This window comes from Camelus dromedarius, chromosome 12 (genome assembly GCF_036321535.1).
Source record: "Camelus dromedarius isolate mCamDro1 chromosome 12, mCamDro1.pat, whole genome shotgun sequence".
In the NCBI taxonomy this organism is placed as follows: domain Eukaryota; kingdom Metazoa; phylum Chordata; class Mammalia; order Artiodactyla; family Camelidae; genus Camelus; species Camelus dromedarius.
In genome coordinates, this window is record NC_087447.1 from 10,321,856 (window position 1) to 10,346,706 (window position 24,851).

General features: G+C 41.9%; 1 protein-coding gene across 1 annotated transcript; it reads right to left on the reverse strand.

The window, feature by feature from the left end:
- Window positions 1–5,337: 5,337 nt before the first annotated feature.
- MS4A14 (membrane spanning 4-domains A14) lies at window positions 5,338–23,073 on the reverse strand. The gene is made up of 6 exons (XM_010987062.3): window positions 22,905–23,073; window positions 20,932–21,060; window positions 18,534–18,584; window positions 15,886–16,035; window positions 13,270–13,368; window positions 5,338–7,134 (listed from the first exon to the last, which is right to left on the reverse strand). The coding sequence occupies exons 1-6, from the start codon at window positions 23,040–23,042 to the stop codon at window positions 5,338–5,340; spliced, it is 2,364 nt and encodes a 787-aa protein (XP_010985364.1). The 5' UTR covers window positions 23,043–23,073.
- Between the last annotated feature and the right edge of the window lie 1,778 nt (window positions 23,074–24,851).

Sequence of the window (24,851 nt, forward strand, 5' to 3'; positions counted from 1 at the left end):
TACCATTTCATCCTCATTGCACACGTTTTAGCTTTCCTCTGGACCTTTTCTAGTTTCTCTCTGTCTCTCTCTTTTGCATTGATGACCAGAACAATGTAGTAATAACTGTGACAAATGGTAGAAAAATAACTAAAGATAACTTTAATTCATGTGAGCTAATTCTGGAGGTTTAGTGGAAGAGTCAGTCCTTGGAGCATAGAAACCTAGAATTAATACCGAGCCCTTTTATTTGCTAGTTCTGGAGTCTTGGCTAAGTGGTATATTAACTTACATATTCGTATTCACTTACATATTTATTGAAACATTGCCTTCCTTATTCAAAAATGGAAGTAATAATTCTGACCTCGTAGGGTTATTGTGAGTGAACTATAAAGTATCTGGCATGTAGTGGATGTTGAATAAATTAATGGATTAAAAATAATAGCAATAAATATTATTTCGATTAGTATTACCATTTTGATTATGGTGACCAGGTGCTTTGTTTTGTTTTATGCTTGCATTACTTCCAAAGCTCATTTTGGTTGGTTTATCAGCCAAATGTCCCATGTATTTTTGTGAACTTGTCTATAAGAACATTGGAAATGTCACACTGAGTTAGTCCAAAAGTTATTTTACCTCATTTATCCATTTCAAGGTGACTATGGAACTCCATAGCCTCCTGATAATAAATCCTCTACCCACTGATACACGGATAGCATGTTGTACACCGTTTTTCTTTCTTCCTGTAGCCTTAGATTTCTTCTTACTTTCCAATCTGTCAAAGCCTACTCTTCTCATGAGAGTTAACTCTAGCCTTAAAGTGGTCTATGGAATAATGTATAATGTTCCTGTATTCCTCAGTGTTCCCAAATCGAGCCTTTATTTCAAGCTTCTTATTGCTGACTGTTCCAGGGAAGTTTCTGTTGTGGACACAATGCAGGGGTCGCCAATGGTAAAAGAATTTTACCAAAGGCCACGAAGAAGGTTTAGGAAAGTTTAATAGGTGTGCTGCTACAGACAACAGTGGGCCACACAGAGAGATGCCTGCGTGAGATGCCCGAGGGTGGGCGTGCAGGGTCTTTTATTGGGGAAAAGGGGCTGTGAACACAAGGAGCAGGGGCTGCATGATCAGTCTGTGCACAGGTACCTGATTGGTTGTAAGATCTGTCAGGGACTTCTCTGAATAATAGGATTTACTACTTTGATCTGGGAAAGATGTGAGTCCTGTCCGTCGAGGGCTTTGTGAGACAGGCTATCTCCTGGGGCGATGAGTTTTGTTAGACAATTGAGGATGCTTTTATCTTGTAGAAATGCAGGTATGCAAAGTGTGGGTGTGGGGGTTAAGGTGTCACTAGGCTCCAGGCACACAGAGAGCCCAGGGGTAGGGGTTTTATGACTCCAGAGAGCATCAGTCCCCTCCACAGTTGTTAGGAGGATCCAAGAGGTCAGAGTTCTCTGAGTTGTAATCAGTGGGATTAAGCCTCTTCTCACAGCCTCTTCTCTGATTCCCTTGCTAGGTCCAGGAAAGGCTCTCTCTGCTCTTTCTCTTATTCTTCTCTTCCTGCAGCAGAAGCTCGCTTTTGTTTTTAAGTTTCTCGTCTTTCTCTCTGTTGCAGAATCTCTCCCCTTTTAAAACATCTGTACTCTACAGAGCGCAGCAGTAGCGATCACGTCACCTGCTTAGGGGTCCCTAATTCTCCAGTTTTCTCTTGCTGTTTACTGCATGAATGTCAGTAGCAAGGAGCTGAGTGGCTGTATATGATGCTTTTGAACAGTTTGGGGAAACTAATGAATATAACGGAATTGGCTCATTGCTCCTATTGTCACTGGACAAAGAAGTAAGAAAAAACAGTGAGTTCAGGGATTCTGATTCCTAGTCCAGTTGCCACATAAACGACCCAACAGCTTGTGTGTGTGCCCTGAAGGAGACCCATATATCCTATAGCCACAGGGCTGAGATTGCTGAAAATCCAATACAGAATCTCATTCGGGGACTGGATGAGTTACAATGTAAATTAAACGCCCCGCAGCATCCCAGGGTATCTGCTGTTGAAGTGGGGGCATTGACTGGGGAAAGAATGGGCTCCTGCAAGTTGGAATGGGGACATGTTGGAAGATCTTGATAAAAGCTGGGGACACTGAGACCCTAGAGTCTAGTGAGCCTTCTCTGCCAGTGGAAGAAACTTCTCTACACCATTGGGAGTGGCCTTGTCACCCCAGTGGTAGAGGCCTCTTTAACCCCATCTGAAGGGATCAACCCTGCATGGCCTGTAATGACTCCCCCTGAGACAGTTTCCCTGCAAGACAAGCTGATTCTCCTTAGGACCCACCCCACCCCTCTCTTTGTTTCTAGGCCTGTAACTAGATTGAAGTCCCAGCAGGCCCCTAAAGGTGAGGTATGTATAGTTTCCTTTAGTTATTTTTTGGGTTCATTAAGGTCCTTGGTGTTGTGGGCTTAACAATTTTCATCAAAGCTGAAACTCCTTCTGCCAATAATTCTTTAAAAGTCTTTTCTGCCACTTTTTCTCTTCTTTTGTGACTCTGATTACACATCTGTTTAGACTACTTGAAATTGTCTCACAAGTGACAGATGCTTATAGTTCAGTCTTTTTCAACATTATTTTCTCTTTCATTTATAATAATTTTTATTGGTTGTCTTTGAGTTTAGAATGCCTTTATTCTTCCATGTTTATTCTGTTGTTAATCTCAAATAAGACATTTTTAAAAAATTTTCAGGTATAATATTTTTCAGGTCTGAAATGTCAGCCTTGTTTTTATAGTGCTCATTTAAATTTTGTCTCCATTTCCATCTTTTTCTGTAATTCCTCAAATTTATGTATAAGTTACTTTAAAGCCTTTTTCTATTAGCTTCAGTATCTGGGTCATTTGTAGATTGGTTTCTGTTACTGCTTTTCTTTGACTGTGGTTTTCATTTTCATGTTTTTTGATTTCATAAGAGGTGTTGTGTATAGAAAACCAGTGGAGATTGAAGAATGCTGCAGTTCAGTTTCTATTAAAAGAGAATGACAGTTCTTTGCTAAGCTTTGTAGTGATGTGAAGAGGTGATCATTCCAGTTTTATCAAATGTTTAAATTGATCGAGGACTCAGCTGCCACTTTACGAAGGCTGAGTTCGCCTCTAGTGGACCACCTCCTACCTTCCTTATGCTGCTTCTGCCAACACTGTCACTCCTGCAGCCGCCTGGAAGCTAGTCCCTGAGCAGAGGGTGATGGGCTGTAATGTGGCCCAAGCGTCACAAGAATGCAATTGGGCAAGTTCTTTTTCCTTTGCCATCCCACTTGGTATTTTCTCAGCAAAGTTAGGGGAGTTGTGGGATGGAGTTACTGGACTGCACCCTGCAGTCCTGCCATCCTTGCAGTTGCGCAGCCCCTAGACTGAAGGAAGAACCCGGCATCAGCGACAGAGACATCGGTGATTTGTTGGGCCGGGAGTCTTACAACTCAGAGGCATAGGTCCTGGAGTGACACCCCACCACGTATGGCCGAAGGCAGGCCAGGACACGGCAGCAATCTTTGCTACATGGGGAGGAGGAGGGTATCGTTTATAGGGGATGTGACGTCAGAGGGGCTCCTTGGTTGCCAGGGGGGCTCTTGGAATATGTCCCCTCTCCGCTTTTTGGGTTACTAACCATTGTGAGGGCTGCTGTTCCCTGTTGATGACCAAACATACTGGAGCCGTTCTGGTCCAAGGGCCAGAACAATCGTTATCTAGGGGTAGGGCCAATCGTGCAGGTAGTTAATTGATTACACTTTCTGCTTAGGAGGGGGAGGCAGTCATGGGCAGAAGGTAAGGGTGAGGCAGGGCCTGGTTGGGAGGGGGATGGACAGAGAGTAAGAGAACTGCCATCTTAGGGGTCCTGACCATACAGGAGTTAATTATCATATCACAAAAATTACTGTTGGTTTGCAGAGTATTCCAGGTTTTAACCGGTCTCACTTGCCTCTGCTGATGCTCGTAGCTTGGCTAGCCCCTTCCTGACCAGGCAGAGTTTCTTTGCCTTGAGCTGGCCTGCTCTTCTGCTCCCCTGCACCCAGACTTAGCATTTGCCCCCCAGAGTTGCTGTTTCTGGCTGTTCAAAATGGAAAAAGAGAACAAATAGATCTCTTCAAAATTATGATGATAGCCAGCAAGAAAACCTCAGTAAAGGGTTTTGATACGTGGTAGAGAAAATTAACTAGAATGTGGAAGAAAAGAGCAAGAAAATAGAAAATAGAAGAGAATATAATAACAAAAAATGTCTGATTGAGGAGGTTCAATAGCAGTTACAGAAGAGAAGAGAGAAAAACCAGAAAATTTGGAGACTGTGCATGCCTGCAAATGTTTTAATTCATATCCCCTCAATAGTTTGATGGTTTGTTTTCGGTACAAAATTCTAGATGAGAGCAGTTATTCTTAATGTTTAAAGCATCACTGACTTCTCATTTCCAGTATTGCTGTTGAAAAATCCAAAGAAGCCAATAAGGCGGATGAATATTGGAGAAAGAAGGGATGGTTAATAACTCCAAATGGATCAGAAAGACTTCAGGGAGGGAAGAGGATTGAAAAATGTAATTAGGTTTGGGGGATGGAGGGTAACTGAAGGCTTTTGACCACATGATTTCCTTTGACCACTGAGATTGAAATTATATGTCACAAGGTTGAGGAATTAGAAGCGGTGAGTGCAGGCATATGAAGGGAGCTAGAGCTTCACTCAGTATGTTAGTCTTATACTTTCTACCATGACATCTGCATCTCTCCCCTTCCCTGCCCCCTACTACCCTCTCTCCCTGTACGCGTTTTGTACTCACTGCCACATTCTGCCTTATGAATAGAACAAACTTAAGGTATGTATCTTCAGCGTAGATTTGGGGTGGCAGGGGAATAAATTGGGTGATTGGAAACAGCAAAGCAGGGTAATGGTGGAATTAATTTTTATTCCTGGCCAATTCTTTTGGTCCTTGAACCCTTAGAGAGCCTGTGTAGACTTCTTGCTGTTGACTTACTGAGCCTCTAGAAAGTACAAAGGAGAAGGCAAAAAATATTAGCACCATAGAAAAGTAGGCCCCTTAAATATTAAGCTGTAAAATGAGCTGGTGATCATAAATTGAAACACTAAGATTGATAACAAAATTTCAATGTGAATTATTTTTTCACCCTCAGAAAATTCTGATACAGTATTAATATTTGGTGTCATTTTATTATAATTAAGGACAAATCTCCTTTGAGTGTTCTGCATGCCCTTTGTTTTCTGGTGAGTGAATAAGGTAGCAACCACACTTAAGAACAGAGGTTGGAGGAGAGTATACTGTTTTCCCCTAATTCGATTCCATAATTCCGTGATACTTGAATCGATGCACGTTAGTCAGAGTCTTCAGACTGCTGTCTTTCATTTGGGTAACTTGAGGTAGGAGTTAAAGTCAGGTCTTTGCTTGCAGTTGAGCACACTGAAGTGTTTTGTTGCACGTCTTGTTCTGAATTTAAATTGGACAAATAGGTGAAATCTGTGCCTTGTGCTGAGCTTTGGTAAGAGGAACAGTTGAAGTCTGGCTTCATGTCTTCTGATTGCACGTCACTTGGGCTTTTGCTTCCACAATTCACGTCCTCTGGGTTGATGTCTCTTGTTTGCACAGCATCTCTTTCCATATCTTCTTTTCGAGTTCTTGTGGGCTGAAGGTCTTCTTGGTCTTTATCTTGATGCTGACTGTCTTGATAGGGAACATCTTGTACTTGTCCATCTAGGTGAGGTGGAATTACGGCATACAAGGGCTGGGTTTCTTGGAAGAGAGCTTTCTGCTTGAGGGATTTTTTCAGTAGTAGATCTTGGGTTTGCCTGGCTTGGGATTCCCAATTTAGGGAATGCTGCATTTCAAGTTGCCGTTCCTGTGCTTTCCATTCATTGTTTTTCCATTCTAGAGTTCTGTAGTCTTGAGATTGCTGGCCTAAAGATTGCCAGCCTTGAATTTTCTGGTCTTGAGCTTGCCAGCCATGGTATTCCTGGATTTGGGATTGCTGATCTTGGTACAGCTGCTTTGGGGGTTTCTCCTCTTTGCCCTTTTGGTCGTCAACTTGCTCATCCAGGAGTTGCAGTGTGGTTTCATTAACTTGGACTTGTTTATCTTTGTATTGCTTCTTTTGGGATAGCCAGATTTTGATGTGCTTGTCTAGGGATTTCCTCCTTGGGGACTGTTGGGCTTGGATTTTCAAGTCAAGAGGTTTCTCTTTTAGAGGTTGCCAGTCTTCGTTTTGCTGATACAGGGAATGCTGCTTTGATGATTTCCTTCTATGAAGTTCTTCCTCAGATTTCCATTCTTCAGTCAGTAACTTGACTTCTGATTTAATGTCTTGATAGGATAAATGTATAGATTTGTGGTCTTGAGATTGAATGTTTTGTAGTTGAAAATCTAGAGATTGTTGATCTCGATGTTGGGTATTAAGGGGCTCCACAATGCGTATTGTTGGGACTTCAAATGGCATGGCATTTACTGGCAGAACTCGCCTTTGGAAAAAGGTATCTTGGGAAGGTGTATCTGGGCCTAGTCTGCACTGAGAGAGTGTATCTACGGATTGTGTATTTTCAGATGGTTTATGCTGGGGCTGCATGTCTTGGGACGTCAGTCCATGAGACTCTGTGACATGAGATGTTGGGGCTTCAGATGGCTGGGCTTTTGCTGGCAAAGGTTGGGATGGTAAGACTTGGGGTTGTAAAGCTTGGTAATCTTTTTCAGCATAAGGTGGAAGAGCTTGGAGTTGCAAGGGTCGGGCATGCAGCAGTTGGGTTTTCTTTTCTGGGGATTGTATGATAGCAATTCGTAGGTCTTCATCATTTAGTTCGTTGGTGTGCATAATTTCTGAAGGCCTTAGCTCTAAACTGAGGGGCAGAGATTCCAGCTCCAGGTCTTCCTCATAAAGGCTTAAAGGTGGAGGGCTGTATTTCTGTTGTTCATCTGCCACAGATACAGAATGTTGGAAGGCTGAAGGGTGTCTTGTGACTCTTAACTTGAAGAAAGTATAGCCTCCGAAGAAAACAGGTTGTATGTTTGTTGTTGACACATCACTTGTTGACTCTTCTTGATGCTCAAACTGTATTACAGCATTTTCTTCTGGGACAGATAGTTCACTATCTTGAGTAACATCCAAAGGCAAGAAAAACACGATCTAAAAAATCAAGCGGTGGGGGAAACATTAATAGAACAGAATCGTCTTTGATGTTATTTTCTTCTTGTATTCCAAAATTATTTTTCATCTCTGCTTTAAGATAGTAGATAGGGAGTAACATCTACAGGAGGAGTCAGGAAACAAATACCAGTACTGAATTTACCATCAACTCACTGGTTTTATTATGGACAAGTCATTACCCTCTATTATCTCGAATATTGACTAGGGGATTTATTAAGATTGTCTGAAATATTCTCCCCATACCTTATATAAAACTTCTAAGAGGGGGAGGGTATAACTCAGTAGTAGAGCACATGCTTAGCATGCATGAGGTCCTGGGTTCAACCCCCAGGTCCTCCATTAAATAAATAAAAAATAAATAAATAAATAAATAAATAGACTGAATTACCTCCCCCACTTCAAAAAATAAATAAAATAAATAAATCTATTAAAAAACTTCTAAGACATTTTAAATTATCCACTCAATGTTCACACATCAGGTTTATAATGATTTACTTATCACCTACGAGATGAACTGGATGCTGGAGATCAAATATAGTTAGATGTGGGTTTTGCCCATAAGATGTTCACAATTATAGGTAGACTAGATATAAATAGATAACAATACAGTTTAGCAAATGCTGTTATAGAAGTAGATACTATGTGTTTCATGGGAACGTAGAAGATGACTGAATTCTGAGAGAGCCAGGAAATGATTCACAGAAGAGATATTTGATCTGTGTCTTGATGGATGAGCAGAAATTTCTCGGGTAAAAAGGTAAGATGAAATAAGAAAGGAGCCACAATCCAGGGAGAGGAAACCGTGGAAAGAGTGGGTACAAAAAACACAAGGCTGCCATGCAGCCCAGTGTGATGGCAGATGGTAAGCAGTTCGGTATTACTGGATGGTGTGCTAGGTCCTATAAACTGAATGTCTGTGTCCCTCTGGGACCATATGTAGAAATCTAATCTCCAGTGTGATGGTATTCAGAGTCAGAATCTTTGGGAGGTGATGAGATCTTAAGTGTGGAGCCCTTGTAAATGGGAATAATGCCCTTAAAAAAGGGACCCCCCAAAGAACTCTTGTCCCTTCCTTCCTGGGAGGACATGATGAGAAGACTGCCCTCTGTGAACCAGGAAGCAGGTCTTCATGAGATGCTGAACCTGCCAGCACCCTGATCTTGGACTTCCCAGCTTCCAGAACTGTGAGGAATACATTTTTGTCATTTAAGCTACCCAGTCTTCAGTATAGCAGCCCCGCTGGACTAAGACAGAAGTTGTTACCAAGAAGTGGGAGTGCTGCTGTAACAAATACCTAAATATGCAGACGCAGATGTAGAGCTGGATAATGAGTAGAAGCTGCAAGAGTTTTACGGTGCATGTTAGAAAAAGTTTACATTGCTATGAATGGACCACTAAGGGCAACTTTGATGAGAGCCCAGAAAGAAAAAAGGAGAGCTGTGGAGAAAGCCTCCATCTTCTTAGAGAGGACCTAGGTGATCCTGAGCAAAATGCTGATAGAAAAATGGATGATAAAGGTCATTCTGATGAAGTCTCAGGCAGAAATGAGGAAAACATTATTGAAAACTGAAGGAAGGTGATCTTGGCTATAAAGTGGCAAAGACCTTGGCTGACTTGTTTGTGTTCTAGTATTTTGTGGAAGGTAGACTTTGCAAGCACTGAAATTAGCCGAAGCCTTTCCTAAGTGAGGTGTTGAAGGTGAGGCCTGGCTTCACTGACAGCTTCTAGTAAAACATGAGAAGAGAAAAAGGACTTAGAGGTGGAATTGTTAAGCCAAAAGGAAGCAGGAACTTATGGTTTGGAAAATTCTCAGTCCATCCATCTTGCAAAAAATGAGAACATTTATTTAAGAGTAGATCAAGTGGTTGGCGTGATAAGGAAATTGTTACAGATCAGCCATCTCAACAGTAGTCAGAAGCTGTTTCCAAGACAATGTACGAATGACCCCAAAAGCAATTCATCGTTAGGGCTGCCACTCCCACCACAGGCCCTGAGTGCAAGGACCCCTAAAGAAGAATGGTTTCAAAGGATGGGACCACCTCTCTGGTTTAGACAGAGCCAAGATGCCCCCACCCAGTGCCTCAGGGGTGGAGCCATCACAGAGAGCTGCCACAGGGGCTATGCCCAGCGGAGCCATGGGAACCAGGCTGCCCCCACCTAGGCCTCAAAAGGCAGAGCTGCCTGACAGAGTCACGGGCTAGGGCCCCCAAACCAGCAGAACCACAGGTGTAGGACTCCACCCAGGAGAGGAGAGCCACTGGGCCCAGGCAGAGAGATGCTGCAGGGGCAGAGCCCAGGTCTTCCTGCTGACCCGCGGGGGTGATGGTGGCAGCCCCGTGTACTTGGAAGACAGAGCATCGGGGCGAAGAGGTTTGTTCTTGAGCCTCAAGGTTTCGGTTATTTGCCCTGTTAGGTTTTGGTCTTACTTGGGACCTACCTTTCTTCTTTCTCATTCCTCCCTTTAGGAATGGGAATGTCAGTCCTGTGCCTCTTCCATCACTGTGCTTTGGAAGCTTGGTTTCATAACATGCTTGGCTTCCCAGGTTCACAGCTGGAGGGAATTTGCCTTGTGTCTCGTCCATATAGAATTTAGATGGTATTTAGAGGAGACTTTGGACTTAGACTTTAAAGTTGATGATGAAATAAGATAAAACTTAGGGGGGCTTTTGGGATGAAAAGAATATATTTTTCGTGTGAGAAGGACATGAATTTGGTAGGGGCAGGAATGGAATGCTGTGTACTGAATGTGTTCCCCACCCTAAATTCGTATATTGAAAATTAATCCCCAGTGTGATTGTATTTGGAGATATGGCCTTTGGGAGGTGATTAGGTCGTGAAGGTGGAGCCATCATGAGTGAGGCTGGTGTGCTTAAGAAAGAGACCCCAGAGGGGTCCCTGGGCCCTTCACCATGTAAGGACACAGCAAGATGGCTGTCTATACACTAGGAAGTGGCTCTCACCAGCCTCTGAGTCTACTGGCGCCTTGATCTTGGACTTCCCAGGCTCCAGAACTCTGTGAAATTAATTGTTTGTTATTTAAACCACCTAGTCTGTGATTTTTTTTTTTAAATAGAAGCCTGAATGGACTAAGACATTAGGCTAGGAAATTTGGGCTTTTCGTTATGTACAAGTGAGGTATATAGAAGTTTTTTTAAAACAGCTAAGTGACAGCATCTGATCTGATATAGCCATTAGTCAGTGCTTCCCATTCCTTACAATTTGCCTTTTTGTTTGTTTTTTTTAGAGGGGTTGTCATTACAGACCAGTCTGGTTTTTGTCAGCCTGTTCCCTTTCTGAAGTCATTCACAGGGTCAGAATAGACTGCTGCTTCTATTTGGAGAAGTGGTTGGAACTCTGAGTCATTAAATGGCCTAGTTATGGTTACCTAGTTGGTTGATGGCAGGCTTAAAATGAGAATCTCCACATTTTCTTACACTATACATTGTCATTCCCCACCCTTCTAGCTTGTTTCCAAACCTATATTTCATCCCTATTGAAAGGCTATTTGTGTAAGGATAAATGGTACTTTGGGGAAGATGTCTGCAGTTTTACTCACCCCCAAAACTTCTGTTTCATTTGAATTATAGTTTATTGATTTGTTAAAAGAGAGATGTGGAAGCGTGAATTATACTTCCTCTAACGTTATCCATGCTGTTAAGCGCTATGCTTTTAAGCTTACTCATCCCTATTGATAACTGAAAGATTGTCAGGTGCTAAGCAGGGTTCTAAAGTCATGTCAAGTTATTGGCTTAACATCCCTATGATGTATTATCCTTGTTTTATGACTGAAAGAATTGAGGTTCAGAGAGATGTTAAGTAACGTGACCAGTGTCGTAGGGCTACCAGCTTGGGAAGCTAGGATTCATACTTTGCAATGGAATTATAGGTCCTGTGCATTTCTATCTAATCTCTAATCTGTGCTTCCTTGTAATAACTGCGTCAGTCGTACCTTACTCCAGGGTGGTTATGACTGAAGACTATGTGAAACAATGCTTTTAGGCATTGTGGTAGGCACAGTAAATATTAAAAGTTCACTTCTTTCTTCTTCTTGAGAGCTGGGTGCATATTACATAGTATCATTAAATCTTTTGTTGTACTTTGCACTTGACATGCCATTGAAAAGCATGGAATTAAATTGGATAGCTTTTCAGTGTGGGTAATTTGTTTTACTATCGCTCCTAAAGAGCTTCCCACAGAACTATGTATTCTTCTGTAGTTGTATCAAGAAAAGAGCAATACGCCAGATATTTGGGCTCAGATAATATAATAAAAAAATAAGCATAAGATGAAACATTACAAAAGTCAATGCTCATTTGTGATAAGAAAAATGCTCTGCAAACTAGGATAAGTTTAGTCTATGAAACACCCATAGGTAACATCACATTTGGGGGTGAACTATAATACTTTTCACCCTAAGATTGAGAACAAGGAAGGCTGAGTGTGCTCAGCATTTAAAAAAAAATACAACAAATATCACTCTGGAAGCTCTACAAGTGTGATAAATCAAGAAAAATAAGGCATCCAATTTGTAAATAAAAATGTCTTTACTGGTAAAATAGTTGTATACCTATAAAATAACATGAAATCAATTTAAAAAACAACTAGACTTAATAAGTTTAGTAAGGTCATAGTATACTATAGTATACATAGAAAAATAAATTGCATTTCTATATGTAGGAATGGACATTTGGAAAGTAAACTGTTTAAGTGCCATATATAATAGCAGGAAAAATGAAAATAGTTATGTATAAACTTAACAAAATGTATCCAAGACTTATACACTGAAAACTACAAAATATCTTGGAAAGAAATAAAAGGGAATGTAAGAAAATGTAAACATACTCTATGGACATGGGTAAGAAGACTAAATATTATTAATCTGTAAATTTTTACTAAATGTTGTATAGGTTCAATGCCACTCCAATCAAAATATCGGTAAGATTTTCCTAAGAAGTGATAAACTGATCCTAAAACATTAATGGAAATCCATAGGGCCTAGAACAGCCAAAAACAATTTTGAAAAAGAACAAAGAAAATTTGTGCTACCTGATTTTAAGAATTATTCTAGAGGAATCTCAGGGAATCAAGCAGAATAGGAGGCTTCTGGAATCTGTCTATTCATATATACTATAATCATACTGGCAAAAACTGTCTGAAGTAACTATTTTGTAACTCTGGAGTCTGTCTGAACACTTGCAGCTTCCAGGGGAAATCCTGATTGGTAAATTGACAGGTTCTATCAGTCAGTTTCAGCCTTCAGCATAGTAGTGACTACCCATCTCTCACTCCCAGCCCTTAGAAGGTAACCCACGTTCCTGGTGTGATTGGCTGGAGCCAGGATGGGCAGTAAGGACCTTGTCTTCCAAGTATCAGGTTTCTGTGGTGTTCTAACTGCAGATTGTTGCTTCTGATCACTGATGAGCAGGCACAGAGGCTGGATGCCAGTCTTTCAACCCATACTGGCTGAAGCAACTTTGTGGGAGAACTATTCCAATTTCCAACTGTTTTTGTTTTTGATTTTCAAAAACAACTCTATATATGGGAGAATGTAGAAGCCCACTGTGCTTGCCCAGGAAAAGATGCAGACTCGGAAAAGATCTTTCCTGGAAAGATCGTAAGCTTTCATCCCTTAATAATTTGTTAAGATTAAGTTGGTGCTAAGTGATAAGACTAATGACTGACATAGCTAGCATTCAATGAATGTGAGCTATAATGATTATGATAAATAATCTGAGTGTCACTGTTAAATATTTTGTTTCTCTTAAATATTTTGTTTCTCTGCTTCTTCTCTGGTGAGGGAATTGTCTCGCACACCTTCACGGCCCAGGTATAAGCTCCCCGTGTTACAATACTTTGGGTTCCCCATAAGTCTGATTATTCATATAGTTTGGCAGGGAGATGAGGAGCTACGTCTGAACAGAGATGACCGTGAACAGCAGCTCGGGCAAGACAAAGAAGCATGTTGTCTCAAAGGGTGGAGTGACCATCCTCGATCTTCCTCAACTCAGAAGTTTTAATGCAGCATCTGAGTCTACTGCTCTGACCACTAATAGGCCAGAGGCCACCTTGGAGTGTCCCAGTAGGAATCCATTCTCATGACAACACTGAACGCACCTCATTCGACCTTGTCCAGCACTTGCTTCTAAAGGAGGCGACAGTCACAGAGATGCTGAGCTGTGCTATGCTGCTGATCAGCAAGACTGACAAAATTCCCTGTGAATAATGAGGGTAAATATATGTCATTTGAAATGAAAGCTGTATCATTCTAAAGATATTAAGTCAAGGACCACTTACACTGTATGACCATGTTTGGGAAAAACCCATATTTTAGATGTGTCTGGAGCCACTAGTGATTGAACAATTTTCATCTAACGTCTTTCTGGTAAGTAGGGGTGGGTAACAAACTCCAGTGCTAACGGGGGCTGGACCACCATGCCAAATGAGCGAAACAGGAAGGGAGAAAGTAGAGAGTAAAAGTATTCTTCAGCATCCATCACTCAGTTCCAGGCAACAGTTGCCCTGTGGGAATATGGACCCCAGGATGCCTGTCTTTTTTCTTTCCTAAGGTAGCTGTATATACATATTTTTAACGTGCAACTTTCCAGTTATTTATTCATCTGTGTGAACCACATGAAACATATTTTCAGGTTGGATATAGCCCACAGATTGCCACTCTGCACACTCTGCTTTAAGGTAAATGCTTAGCTCAAGCAGCAACAGGGAACAGTGTGGTGTTCAAACAGTTTAGACTTTGGAGATAGAAGGAACTGGGTGCAGCTAACCTTGGACGAGAGATTGAGTCTATCTGAATCTTAGTTTCCCTGCAGCACAGTATTTGGTTGATAATACCAAAATGTATGAAATGCCTACTGTAAACTTACCACCTCCAGCTGGTGAACAAGATGGACCTGGTCTTGGTCTTTGTAGAACTTCCATTTTTGTAAGGGAGGCAGACAGTGACAACTAATTAGACAATTATTTACTTAACTCAATTTTGCGAAGTGCTATGAAAAAGTATTAGGAGCTTGTACTGCTGTGATGGGAGGCCTGCCCTGAATGGGCAGAGGTGCAATCAGGAAGGACCTTCTTAAAGAAGGGGCGTTTAAACTGAGATTCAGGAATGGGGAAGAGTTCATTGGGGAGGTGGAAAAGCGTAGGCACTGGGCTGGGGAACATTTGAAACAAGCAAAAGCTGGTCTTGACACTTTAAAGAATTCCAGGAGGTGGGAGGGGGGAGTGGAGTGAGACGGATAGAGTCCTGGAGTAATACTGGAAAGGTAGGCAGCTTAGATGTTATAGGGTCCTGTAAGCCTTTTAAGGTTTGGGTCTTATTTCTGTGTTTAACAGGAAGCCATTGAGTAATATGCTCAAAGTGCATTTTTAAGTGATGACTTTAGCTGCAGTGTAGAAAATGCATTGGTCTCTGGGACCGAGGTCAGTCTAAAAGATGTCTAAAGCCCACTGTTCTCACTTTTTTTTTTAAGCTTATTTATGACATTTGGGTTGGGTTAACAGCAAGGAACTGTGGTGTGATACAAGGGAGGTCTTGGAACAGGTTCTCCAGGATTCTGTGTGTGGGAACGAATCCTGCAGTGCCCATCCGTGGTGGGCAGGAAGTAGACAGCAGAGTTTCATTTATCTGGAGACTGAACCTCAGTATGGAATTTCTTCCCTGTATATACTAAAGTAATGTACTGTAGTGGCCTCCTGTCCACCAGGAAAAAGGGTAAGGATGTTGTGTCATCTTCTTGGCCCAATTAGGGTGGGATTTTTGTCCCTTACATTGGTTTCTGTCTTTCCTTTTAAACTTTTATGAATCTAACGGATTTTATCTCAGAACCTATACGAATGTCCTAGGTTCACTTTAATCGGTTGATTGTGAGGATTAAATAGGATCTTGTTTTCAGCAACTGATGGCTCTTTTCCTTTTCCTTCTTTATTGAAGGAGACAATTCCCCACGATTCTATTTCACTTCCATCCACATGAGTCAAGCCTCATTAACATTCTGGGACAGAGCCTTATAAGATGTGCCTGGTTGAAATAGAATGAAAGCTCAGGATTTGCTTGGAGAGCAGAGGGAAAGGCTTCTTGGAATCACTGACATGCATAAAAATAGTCACTGAATGCTTGCAAAACAAGCACATAAAATTATACCTACAATTGTACTTTCTGGTAAAGATACAGCTCATCTGCTCTAATGAATACAGTTGTTACACTTATATAAAATGACTTATGTTCCAAAATTATTCAAATACTTTATGAAGCGCCTTAAACACCTTCTCCAACTCTATTTTGGTTTTCGTATTGTTAGATCATTCTGTTCCTCATTAATGCTGCAAAGGGAAAACTGAATCTAATCTCCGTCAGTACTAACAGAAATAGCTAAAACCTGTTGACGACGTACACGGTACTAAGTGGTGCCCTAATTTAATGAAGTAATTGTCACAACAACCCAGTGAGGGAGGTAGTCTTATACCTTCATTTTCCACATAAGGAAAATGGAGGCTCAGAGAAGACAGAATATTAGGCGATGGTCACAAGCTTCTAAGTGACAAAACCACGATTCACATCCAGACATTGACGCTCTCGAATCACACTATGTTTCTCAGCAGTTAGTTCAAATGGTGAGACAACTTTTGGTTACTGGACTCATAATCAATGAACTGATACATCATGAAATTGTTCCGATTAGATTCTACAGATTCATTGTACAGAATAAGACCACTTACGTTGTAAAGGACTCTGCCTATAACACATATTCCTTCAAGGGAAGGCGCCTGGCAGTACATGTGTTGCTGTCTGTAGCTGATAACGGTGAGGGTAATCCCAGCTACCGCAACCATGGAACTGATAATACTCATACCTGTGGCATCTTGTCCCTGGAAAATAGTTGAAACAATAATAGTAAAATAAATAAAAACCTAATCAAACCAAAAACACCTTTTAAGAATTTCTCATGCTTTTATCTTTCCAGATACCCCTCCAGAATCACTCCATCAGTTCTGCATTCTGATTCATCAGAGTCAGAAGACAGACCAAATTGTAGAATGAGCCAGGGAGTGAGGAAAACAGGTAGAAAAGCCGTGCTCTCTGGTTAATGCTACAGAAAATGTTCCTTTTATCCTCATGCACCAGCTTTCATAATCTATTAGCAAAAGAGTGTATTGGGAAGTGTCTTGGCCTTGTTAGTAGACCTGATGTCGCGTCCTCATCAACTAGGCCCTTGTGCAAGTTGACCAATCTCTTGTAATCTCAATTTCTGCCTTTAAAAATGAGAATGATGTCACCTAACTTCAGGGCAGCATCCATTTTTTCATTTGTTTTAATGAATATTATTGTGCATAACTGTGTCAGGCACTGCATTCAGCCTGTGGGACAAAGAAACACTCCAGATGAGGTCCTGCCTTTCTGTGGCTGACATCAACCCCCTGGGGGGATCCAAACAGGAACCAACCGAATCACCAACATGTTTACGGAGGACAGTGGATTAATGAGTTTGGACTGAGGTTTAATGGTTTCCTTTCTTTTGCTCTCAGTTTTCCAATTTTTTTTTAACCTTTATTGTGGTATGGTTCCTATGCAGTAAATTACAAATATTCAGATGTACCATTTGATGAATTTTGATAGATGGATACACCCATGGGTGGTGGTTTCAGTTTTCCAATTCGGAAGCTATGAAAGTTCAGATTGCCCCACCAAGTTCCAGTTCCCGTTACTTCCCAGTTTTCTGTTTTGTTATTTAAGTCTGAGTCCCTTTGAAGGAAGGGGGACGCCTTATTCGCACCTACTCCCAGCCCTCCTATTGCTCTAGCAAAAACAAAGAAAGACCTCACATCTCAGTTCAGTAGACATTTACTACATCCTGATTGTGCTACGTCTGTTGTGGTGGGAAATGCAGTGGCACGTTTACACAGCCTGTCCTATCCGGGAGCCCTGTGGCTTACCGCGGCAGACCTTGGACATACACCTGTGGCTTAATGTTTACCCTGAATGCAGGTCTTTTCTACAAACAGGAATTTTGGCAGAAAATATCCAGAGTCACACAGATAAACCATCTCTTTCAATCAGTCTTTTGTTCTCTTGAAGGCTCTGTTTTGGCTCCCATGGGACATTTAATGGACTGAAGTCTCTAGATAAGCAACTCATCATGTGTACTGTGTTTTACAGCTTACAAAGACTATGCCCAGCCTTAGTCTCATCTGATCCTCACTGTAGTTTTATGATGGAGGTAAATCGCTTGTTATTGCCACATTACACATGCGTAGGGCTCAGGAATTAAGTGATTGTGAGTTTGAAGGAAGAGCTCTGATGGAAAGCCAAATCTTCTGATGCCCAGTTTAGCACTCCCGTATACACAATTGTCTTCCTCCATCATCTGCATGGCTCTCAGTGAGTCATGGGTGTGTCTGTGTTATCCTTAGTGTATTCCTTTGCTCTGAAGGGAAGTCGGTGCAGAGAGAACAGCATTTGGGGCTTCATCTGCACTGCCTGCATTTATTTCCACCGGTGGAGAGAGATGGGGACTTTCATCCCTCAGAACGTCCCTGTGGTTTGTAGCTATCACTAGAGGAAATTGGCAGAAGACCATAAAAACAGAGTTAAAATGGCTTTGGGAGAAGGTCCACATCTCCAGGGCCTTAAAAAAATTCAGAATGGTTAGAAGGGAGTACAAACATCTAAGTATCATTTTGCCTTTTATATGTAATATCTTACTAAATCCTCAAAATAATCCTTCAAAGTTGACACATCAGTGGGTGGTAGCCTTGATTCAATCCTGGAATGATCTAGCATCAATGCCAGACTCTTTCCTTCAGACCTTGAGACCTTGGGCAGGGCCCAGAGAAAAGCCTCTTGTTGTTGTTGTCAGAGTTGGGGTGTGGTTACTGGGATCCTAGGATTGGTTTCAGTTACAGTAGGGTATATCAACCTTGACCTGATAAATACTTGGAGCCAGATAATTTTTTTTTTAATTTGACTAGCCTATATGCATTTTAGTATGTTTAGGAACGTCTCTGGTCTCTATCCATGGGATGACAATAGCACCTCCCACCACCAACACTGACTTGTGACAACCATAAATGTCTTCAGGCATTGTTAATATTCCTGAGGACAGAACTGGGCAGCGGGTGCAAATATCTTCTAACTCAGAACCGCTGAGTTAGAAGCATGGAGAATGGTTTTTAATAAGCAACCCTTTCAGTTTATTTGACCAGGGAAATGGGAACCAGTGGAAAAATGTCGGGCTAATGGTGAACCGCAAATTTGATGTGCAAAGATTTTCTTGGAAGATCTTTTGTTACTCAAGGCTTTCTACACAGAAATGATCTAAAGCAGGTAGAAGGTTTTAAATTGCATAGGAGTCACCAAAGTGACTTACCAGACATTTGTCATTTTTGCTGGATCCTGTGATACATCCTGTTATAATAAACTGTTAAGAAGAAAAGAGATAAAAGTTAGCAGGTGATATGTATGACCACCCCACAATACAATTTCCCTCAGAGAGTGTGTAGAAATCTACATGTCTGTGACTCTCCCAGACCATCTAATATCTGGCCTTTTCCATCAGAGAGGAAGGAGAGTGGGCACTGATGTAAGAAGAAATATTGCGCTGGGTGTGCTCGGCACTGAGCAAGGGCTCTTTGCCAGGGCCAGAAGGCACAGGCAGGCCCCACTTTAAGGTCCTGAAGATATCACCCAGATGTTTGGCCTAGCTGGGCTCCATCAAAATAGATAATCTTGGGCTCTGGGCCTGGAAGAGTGGAGGGTGAGTTCTGTCTGCTCTGAGCAGACAGAGGGAGACTTTCTCAGGACAGAACTCTCTAAAAGCCGGAATGAGGGCTGGAATCTAGCGGTGCTATCTCAGCCACTTCTTTATGTGGAACGTAAAGAGCCTGGTACCATGCCAGGAAAATGAGACTCTGTTGCCCAAGGTGGAGTCCCTTACTTACTTTTTCAGTGTTCTGAGAATCAGAACCTCTCCTGGGGGAATGCGTGTTGGACCTTAGGGAGAGTGAGCCTTGAGTCCAAGGAGGTTGAGGTGACATGCAGAGATCAGAGAGTTACCTTTGATACCTCCCTCCTTTACACCCCCAACACTGGATTCAGCATCAGATTAGCTCTGCCTCCAAGTTGCCTCAAAGCCATCCATCTTTATCTTCCCTGCTGCCCAGCTGGTCAGGGTCCCAGCTTTCCTTCCACGGATTCTCACAGCTTCTCCCCAACTGGTTCTCCCAGATTTGCTGTTACCGTCCTTGAATTCATTACCCACTCAGAGACAACACGTCTTCAAATGCTATTTACCTCTTTAAAGATTATCAGTGGATTCCCCTTGCTCTGGTATTAAGGTTCCACATTCTTTATACGACCACAAGGACTGGCATGACCATTTTTGGCCTCATTTTGTGCCACTGCAATGGACTCATTGGTCTCTTTTTCTGTTGCTCTTTCCCACATCAAGGCTCATTGCCAAAAGGGCACTTTCTTTCTACTTCACCCAATGAATACCTGGGTGCAAAGCACTTCCTGACCTCCCAGGCCAGGTGAGTCCTCCACTGAAGCTCCACATGGTGCCTGGAGCTCCTCAGTGTGCTTCACACGTGTGATAACATACCTGTGGAGTTATTTTTTACTTTTTCATTTGTAGCCTCCCTATTAGATGACAAACCCTGTGTAATTCTAAGAGCAGTTCATCACTTCTCTCAGAGAGGACCTTGTCTGCCAGCACTCTCTAAGCATCTAGGGCACTCCTGAGCGTGTCATGTGGGTACTCGGTAAATATCTTTCCAGTGAAGAGTGGAGTTTTAAAAAGCAGTGTGCCAGAGCCTCATTATGATTCATGCATGGAGATCACACAGCATCATGGTGAGAACACTCTCTTGTAAAGTGGGGAGGTGAGGAGCTGGTCTGTTTGATTTTCTGTATGTGTACTTTGAAAATCATATGCAATATTATGTTATTTACATTTGCAAAATGAAAACATTACGAGTTGGTTTTGAAATGCAGATGATGGAAGAGGCATAGGATATCTGTGTTTATCAAAAGAGAACAGGACTTTTAACAGAGACAGTCTCACTTACTCATTATTTCTTCCATCTGTTTACTGAGTGATTCAGTCATCGATGCCTACGAGGCATTCAGCATAATTCTAGGGTCCGAGAATGTAACAACTAAGACAGTATTCTTGCCCTCTTGGGACTGTAAGCTTGAGTGGGAGGAGCTCTAATGAGTGTACCCTTAAATATTACAGCACAAGATTAGGAACCGAGGCTGTGGGGATTGGATGGAAATAGCACTGTACTAAGAATTGTATTTATGGCTCTATTATGAACTGGATGAGTGACACTCATAAACCTGTCTCTGGGCATCCTGAGGGGTTCGAATCGTAATAAACACTTAAAATTCTCCTTGAGCTGTGAGACTCTGTGATTCCATGAGTACTAGCTAGATACATTTAAATTATTACCTGCTCCTAAACTCCATTTTCTTATTTGCAAAGGGGAAAATAGGATATTTGTCCCTGTAATCTCCTGGATTGGTAGTAAGGAGCAAAGGACTTACTGTGCACAGAAGGGCTTTGGAAGCTTTTAACACTGTACACCTTTACATCTGTACATCATTATTACAGTGATGGTGATAATAGTGCAGTGACCAAATGGAGTCACCTCTTGTGCTGTGCAGGAGACCATGTTCATAGGATTCATCATCCCAGGACTTGAGGCAGTTCAAACCAGTCTTTAATAGTAATTCTCCCACAGCTCCTAACTGGCGGTACTCACAACAAGTGCTCCCCAGAATGGATATCCTGTGAAGAACACGAGCGGAAATCTTTGGGTGAAATTGAAGTAGTTAAATGCAAATATAGCTCCAACACCCGCAATGATCAGAGCAAGCAGGATCTGGAGAGCCTGCGGGGAGAGAAATGGGTACCGGGTGTCACAAGTGCCCCAGTCTCTCTGGACTCTCCCGGGTCCCTTAGGCATCCTTCTGTACTTAAATGTCACACTTCCCTCCATCTCAATACCTTCCTCTTCTGTTTACTGAACACTCTCAGATTATCAGGGTCTCTTTGTTCATCATGCTTACCTGGGTCCTTGTTTGAATCCCCCTTTTGTAGTTTAATAAAAAATGCAGCTTATTAGCTTTTACTAATACAGACAAATCAGAAGTCTCGATTAGAAAGTTGTGAGATTGACCAAGTGTGTTGTCTGCATAGCTGCATACTTCCCTACACACTTGAATGATTTGTATGTTAGGGTGTATTTTATTTGCTTCTTGGCTTAGTGCCTGTCTTTTAATATTTATAATTGTGCTGACAATGACTTTATGCACTCACATTTTTCTCATGGACTCTTTAGAGCAATCAGGAAAAAAATAATGAATGAAAGCTGAGATGCTTTGATATTAAGCAACTTGTTAAGGCTCTTCATGTTAAGTTACTTGCTAGTTGGTGGGAGAGCTGGATCAAGATTTTAATTCCAGCCTCTTGTTCAGTTGTCTTGACATCAAAAAGAACATGAGCAGAAATTATCCATGTGTTTTTGTTTAGAGTTCATCGAATCCTTTTCTCTCATCCTTCCCTACCTCCAGTGTCTCCTGGTGTTACCAACTTCTCACGTGTCAGATTTGAGTGTATGTCTGGCTTTTCCCCTAGATTGCAAGCTTCCTGAAGACACAGACTCCAGACTATTCACCTTCATATGTTTTCCTTCTGTAGCACCAGCATCCTGTTATTATCCTCATTCCCAACACACACGCACATTTTCCATGTTCAGCATATGCTTTTGGAATTACAGCCTCAGCCCAGTTCTCTCTTATGAAGTTTGCTGATCTAGAGCAGAGAAGCTGGGGTGAGGTCGTGTCTCATTTCTTGTTGTGAGGACCTGCTTAGAGCCACGAGTGACCCAGTGGGCTCCTCAGCCTGTCAGGAGTCACGGAGAGAGGAACAGCATGGTGGTCCCCTGGGGTCAGTGGCTCTTCTCAGGGCAGAGCTTCCCCTCTGGCATCTGGATTTCCCCCCAGGCCACACCTCTGGGACTCTGTGCCACAGGTCATGACTGTATTCTTGTCCTAACGGTGGGGGCTGTGCACACAACTTCACTCTAGTTCATTTATGACTAAATTTTGTGTATGTGTGTATGTGCATCGACATTATGGCTCACTACGGAGCTTTGACTATGGCTTTCAAAGAACTCCCAGTGCCTGTAACGGCACAAAGGAGAAGCTTCACTCCCCCTCTACTGGCTTTTAGCTCCAAGGGAGGTGCCACCGCACCCTGAGGTCGTTTCCTCGGGACATATGGAAAATTTGCACTGTTTCCTGCATCCCCTCTGCTGAAATTTAAAGACCAGCACTGGCTCCTCTTGAAACAGCCCTAGGATTTCCTCAGGGTTACTGTAATTATTAATTACAGTTAAGTATTTGATTTCTCAGAGCTAAATAAACCCTCAGAAACATTTCTAAGACATGAGGCAAACACTGTGTGTTTCTAAACAGAACTCTGTTTCTCTTGTTTATCAAAATGTAGGGAGATGGTATTCTAGGCTACACAGTGGCCCTTCTACTGATGATCCAATTATTTGTACAAGCAAATGGCTTAGGGGAACTTATTAAGCAAGAAAGATGCCTTGTAGATGAAAAGCGAGGAAAAAGGGGGAGTCAACTTCCTTCCCAAAAAGCCTCTCTGCAGACATATTTGGGGAGCATATTTATATTCCTTTCTGGGGAGACCCATGGGTGGGAGGCGACTTACCCCCAAGACTTTTGGCTCTCCCTTCAGGAAATCCAGCAGAGAGCTATGAGGTCCATAGGGAAGTGCAGTCAGTACAGTTTCATTTGGTTGTAAAGTGAAGACTTGGGTCGATCTTTTGACCCCAGATGATGACTCCATGATTCAATGGCAAAGCTCTGTTAAATGAATGAGTGAGTAAACATTGCAGTCAAAACCATGGTCTTCCATCAGCCTCATGTGGAGTCCTTAGCAGTGAACCTTTAGCAATTACTCAGTGCTAGAACCACAGAATCACAGTCATTGCGTCATAAAGTCTTAGAATTCTCGAGCATGTTCTTCTGTCTTCCTGGTGAAGGATCCAGCTGTCCAAAAGACTTGCTTTCTTGTCAATTTATTTATAAACAGATTGTAAACACAACGTAAATTTCTGGTATAACAACGAATCCTAGTATCTGTGTTCATCAGATATAAAGGAACTGAAGTTATGGGCTATCCACTCTGTTTCAGGCACTGTGGAAGGTGTTTTGTTTTAACACGTAGTAGCATTTTTTCTTTTCACAATTCTACGGTGCTGAAATTGCGGTACAGAAAGGTTAAGCTGCCCAAGGTCACATACCAACGGATGCGAAGGAGTCCAACTCTGCGTGTCTGTCTCCAGAATCTGTGTTGTTTCTATTCAACTATGACGCCACCCTCTTTTGAAAGGAGTCCCACTTGTAGTTATTGCCTGACTTATTTATTGCCTAACTTATTTATTGCCTAACCACGTTCTTCTGTAGCATAAAAATCAGTAGCTAAAAAGATACAGGACCGGAAGTCACTGCCACTTTAATAGAGCGTATTTTAGCTTTCAGAAAGACAAGTAAAACCAATTCCGTTCTGGGTCTTCCTGGTTTAAACTAGGCAAATACAGTTAAAACAACAAAAAATGCCTTTTTGGAATTTTGCTTTCCGTGTTAATCCATTATATTCCTACATTTGTTATGATTTTAATTAAATCATAAAGTAAATAGCTTCAGAAAACCAAAAGAAACAGTGCAAATATTATCTTCAGTCTTTCCTAGTTTGTGGCAACCATGGACAGCAGTGTTTCTCAACCTCGATGCTGCTGGCATTTGGGGCCCTAAGAATCTTTGCTTATAGGGAGTTGTTCTGTCCACTGTGGGATATTCGGCAGCATCTCTGGCCTCTCCTCACTAGATGCTAGCAGCACATCCGCTGCTGTGACAGCCAAAATTATCTCCAGACATTGCCATATGTCCACTAGGGGGCAGAACCGTTCCAAGTTGAGAACGAGAACCATTGATGGATAATTGCAGACGGTGTCCTCTGTTTTCTCCTAAAGAGTGCCTCTTTTATTTTTCACATCCAAACTTTAGAGAAGGTATGTCTTTCTCTTTGTGTTTAAATTCTAAGCAGAAGTGATGGAGCATCAGAATCATGTAGAGGAGCTTTGAAAAGCCTGCTGTGTCCATCAAAGACAAGTGAGCCTGGGAGGGTGTTGACTCCAAGTGCAGCCACTTACTGCAAGACATCTGTTTGTTACCAACCATTGTGGTTATTTGGTGATCGAGGAATTACAATATTTTAAGCGTTTTATAACCTGACATGTTCACTTACTACTAAATAGATATTTTACTGCCTTTTACTTACATTTTAGGAAATTGGGTGGGAGTTTGCTTTGACTAATAACATAATTTCCTTCCTTTAAAGTGATGGGCAACAGCTATCTTCATGCAGAGTTCTTAATTTTTATGAATGGATTACTGGTATTAAGCAGGAGAGCTTATAATTCTAATCTGCCTTGTTTATTTCAAAATGCACTCATTTTATCATTTCAACTAGGTTATAGTTGTCAGCCTCTGCCTTCTTCCTCCTGCTTCTGACTTTCAAGCTTCTTAAAGAATAAGTATTTCAGTCTATGGGCTCAGACCAGAAGGCAGGAGCTAGGCTATTCCATGGAGATGT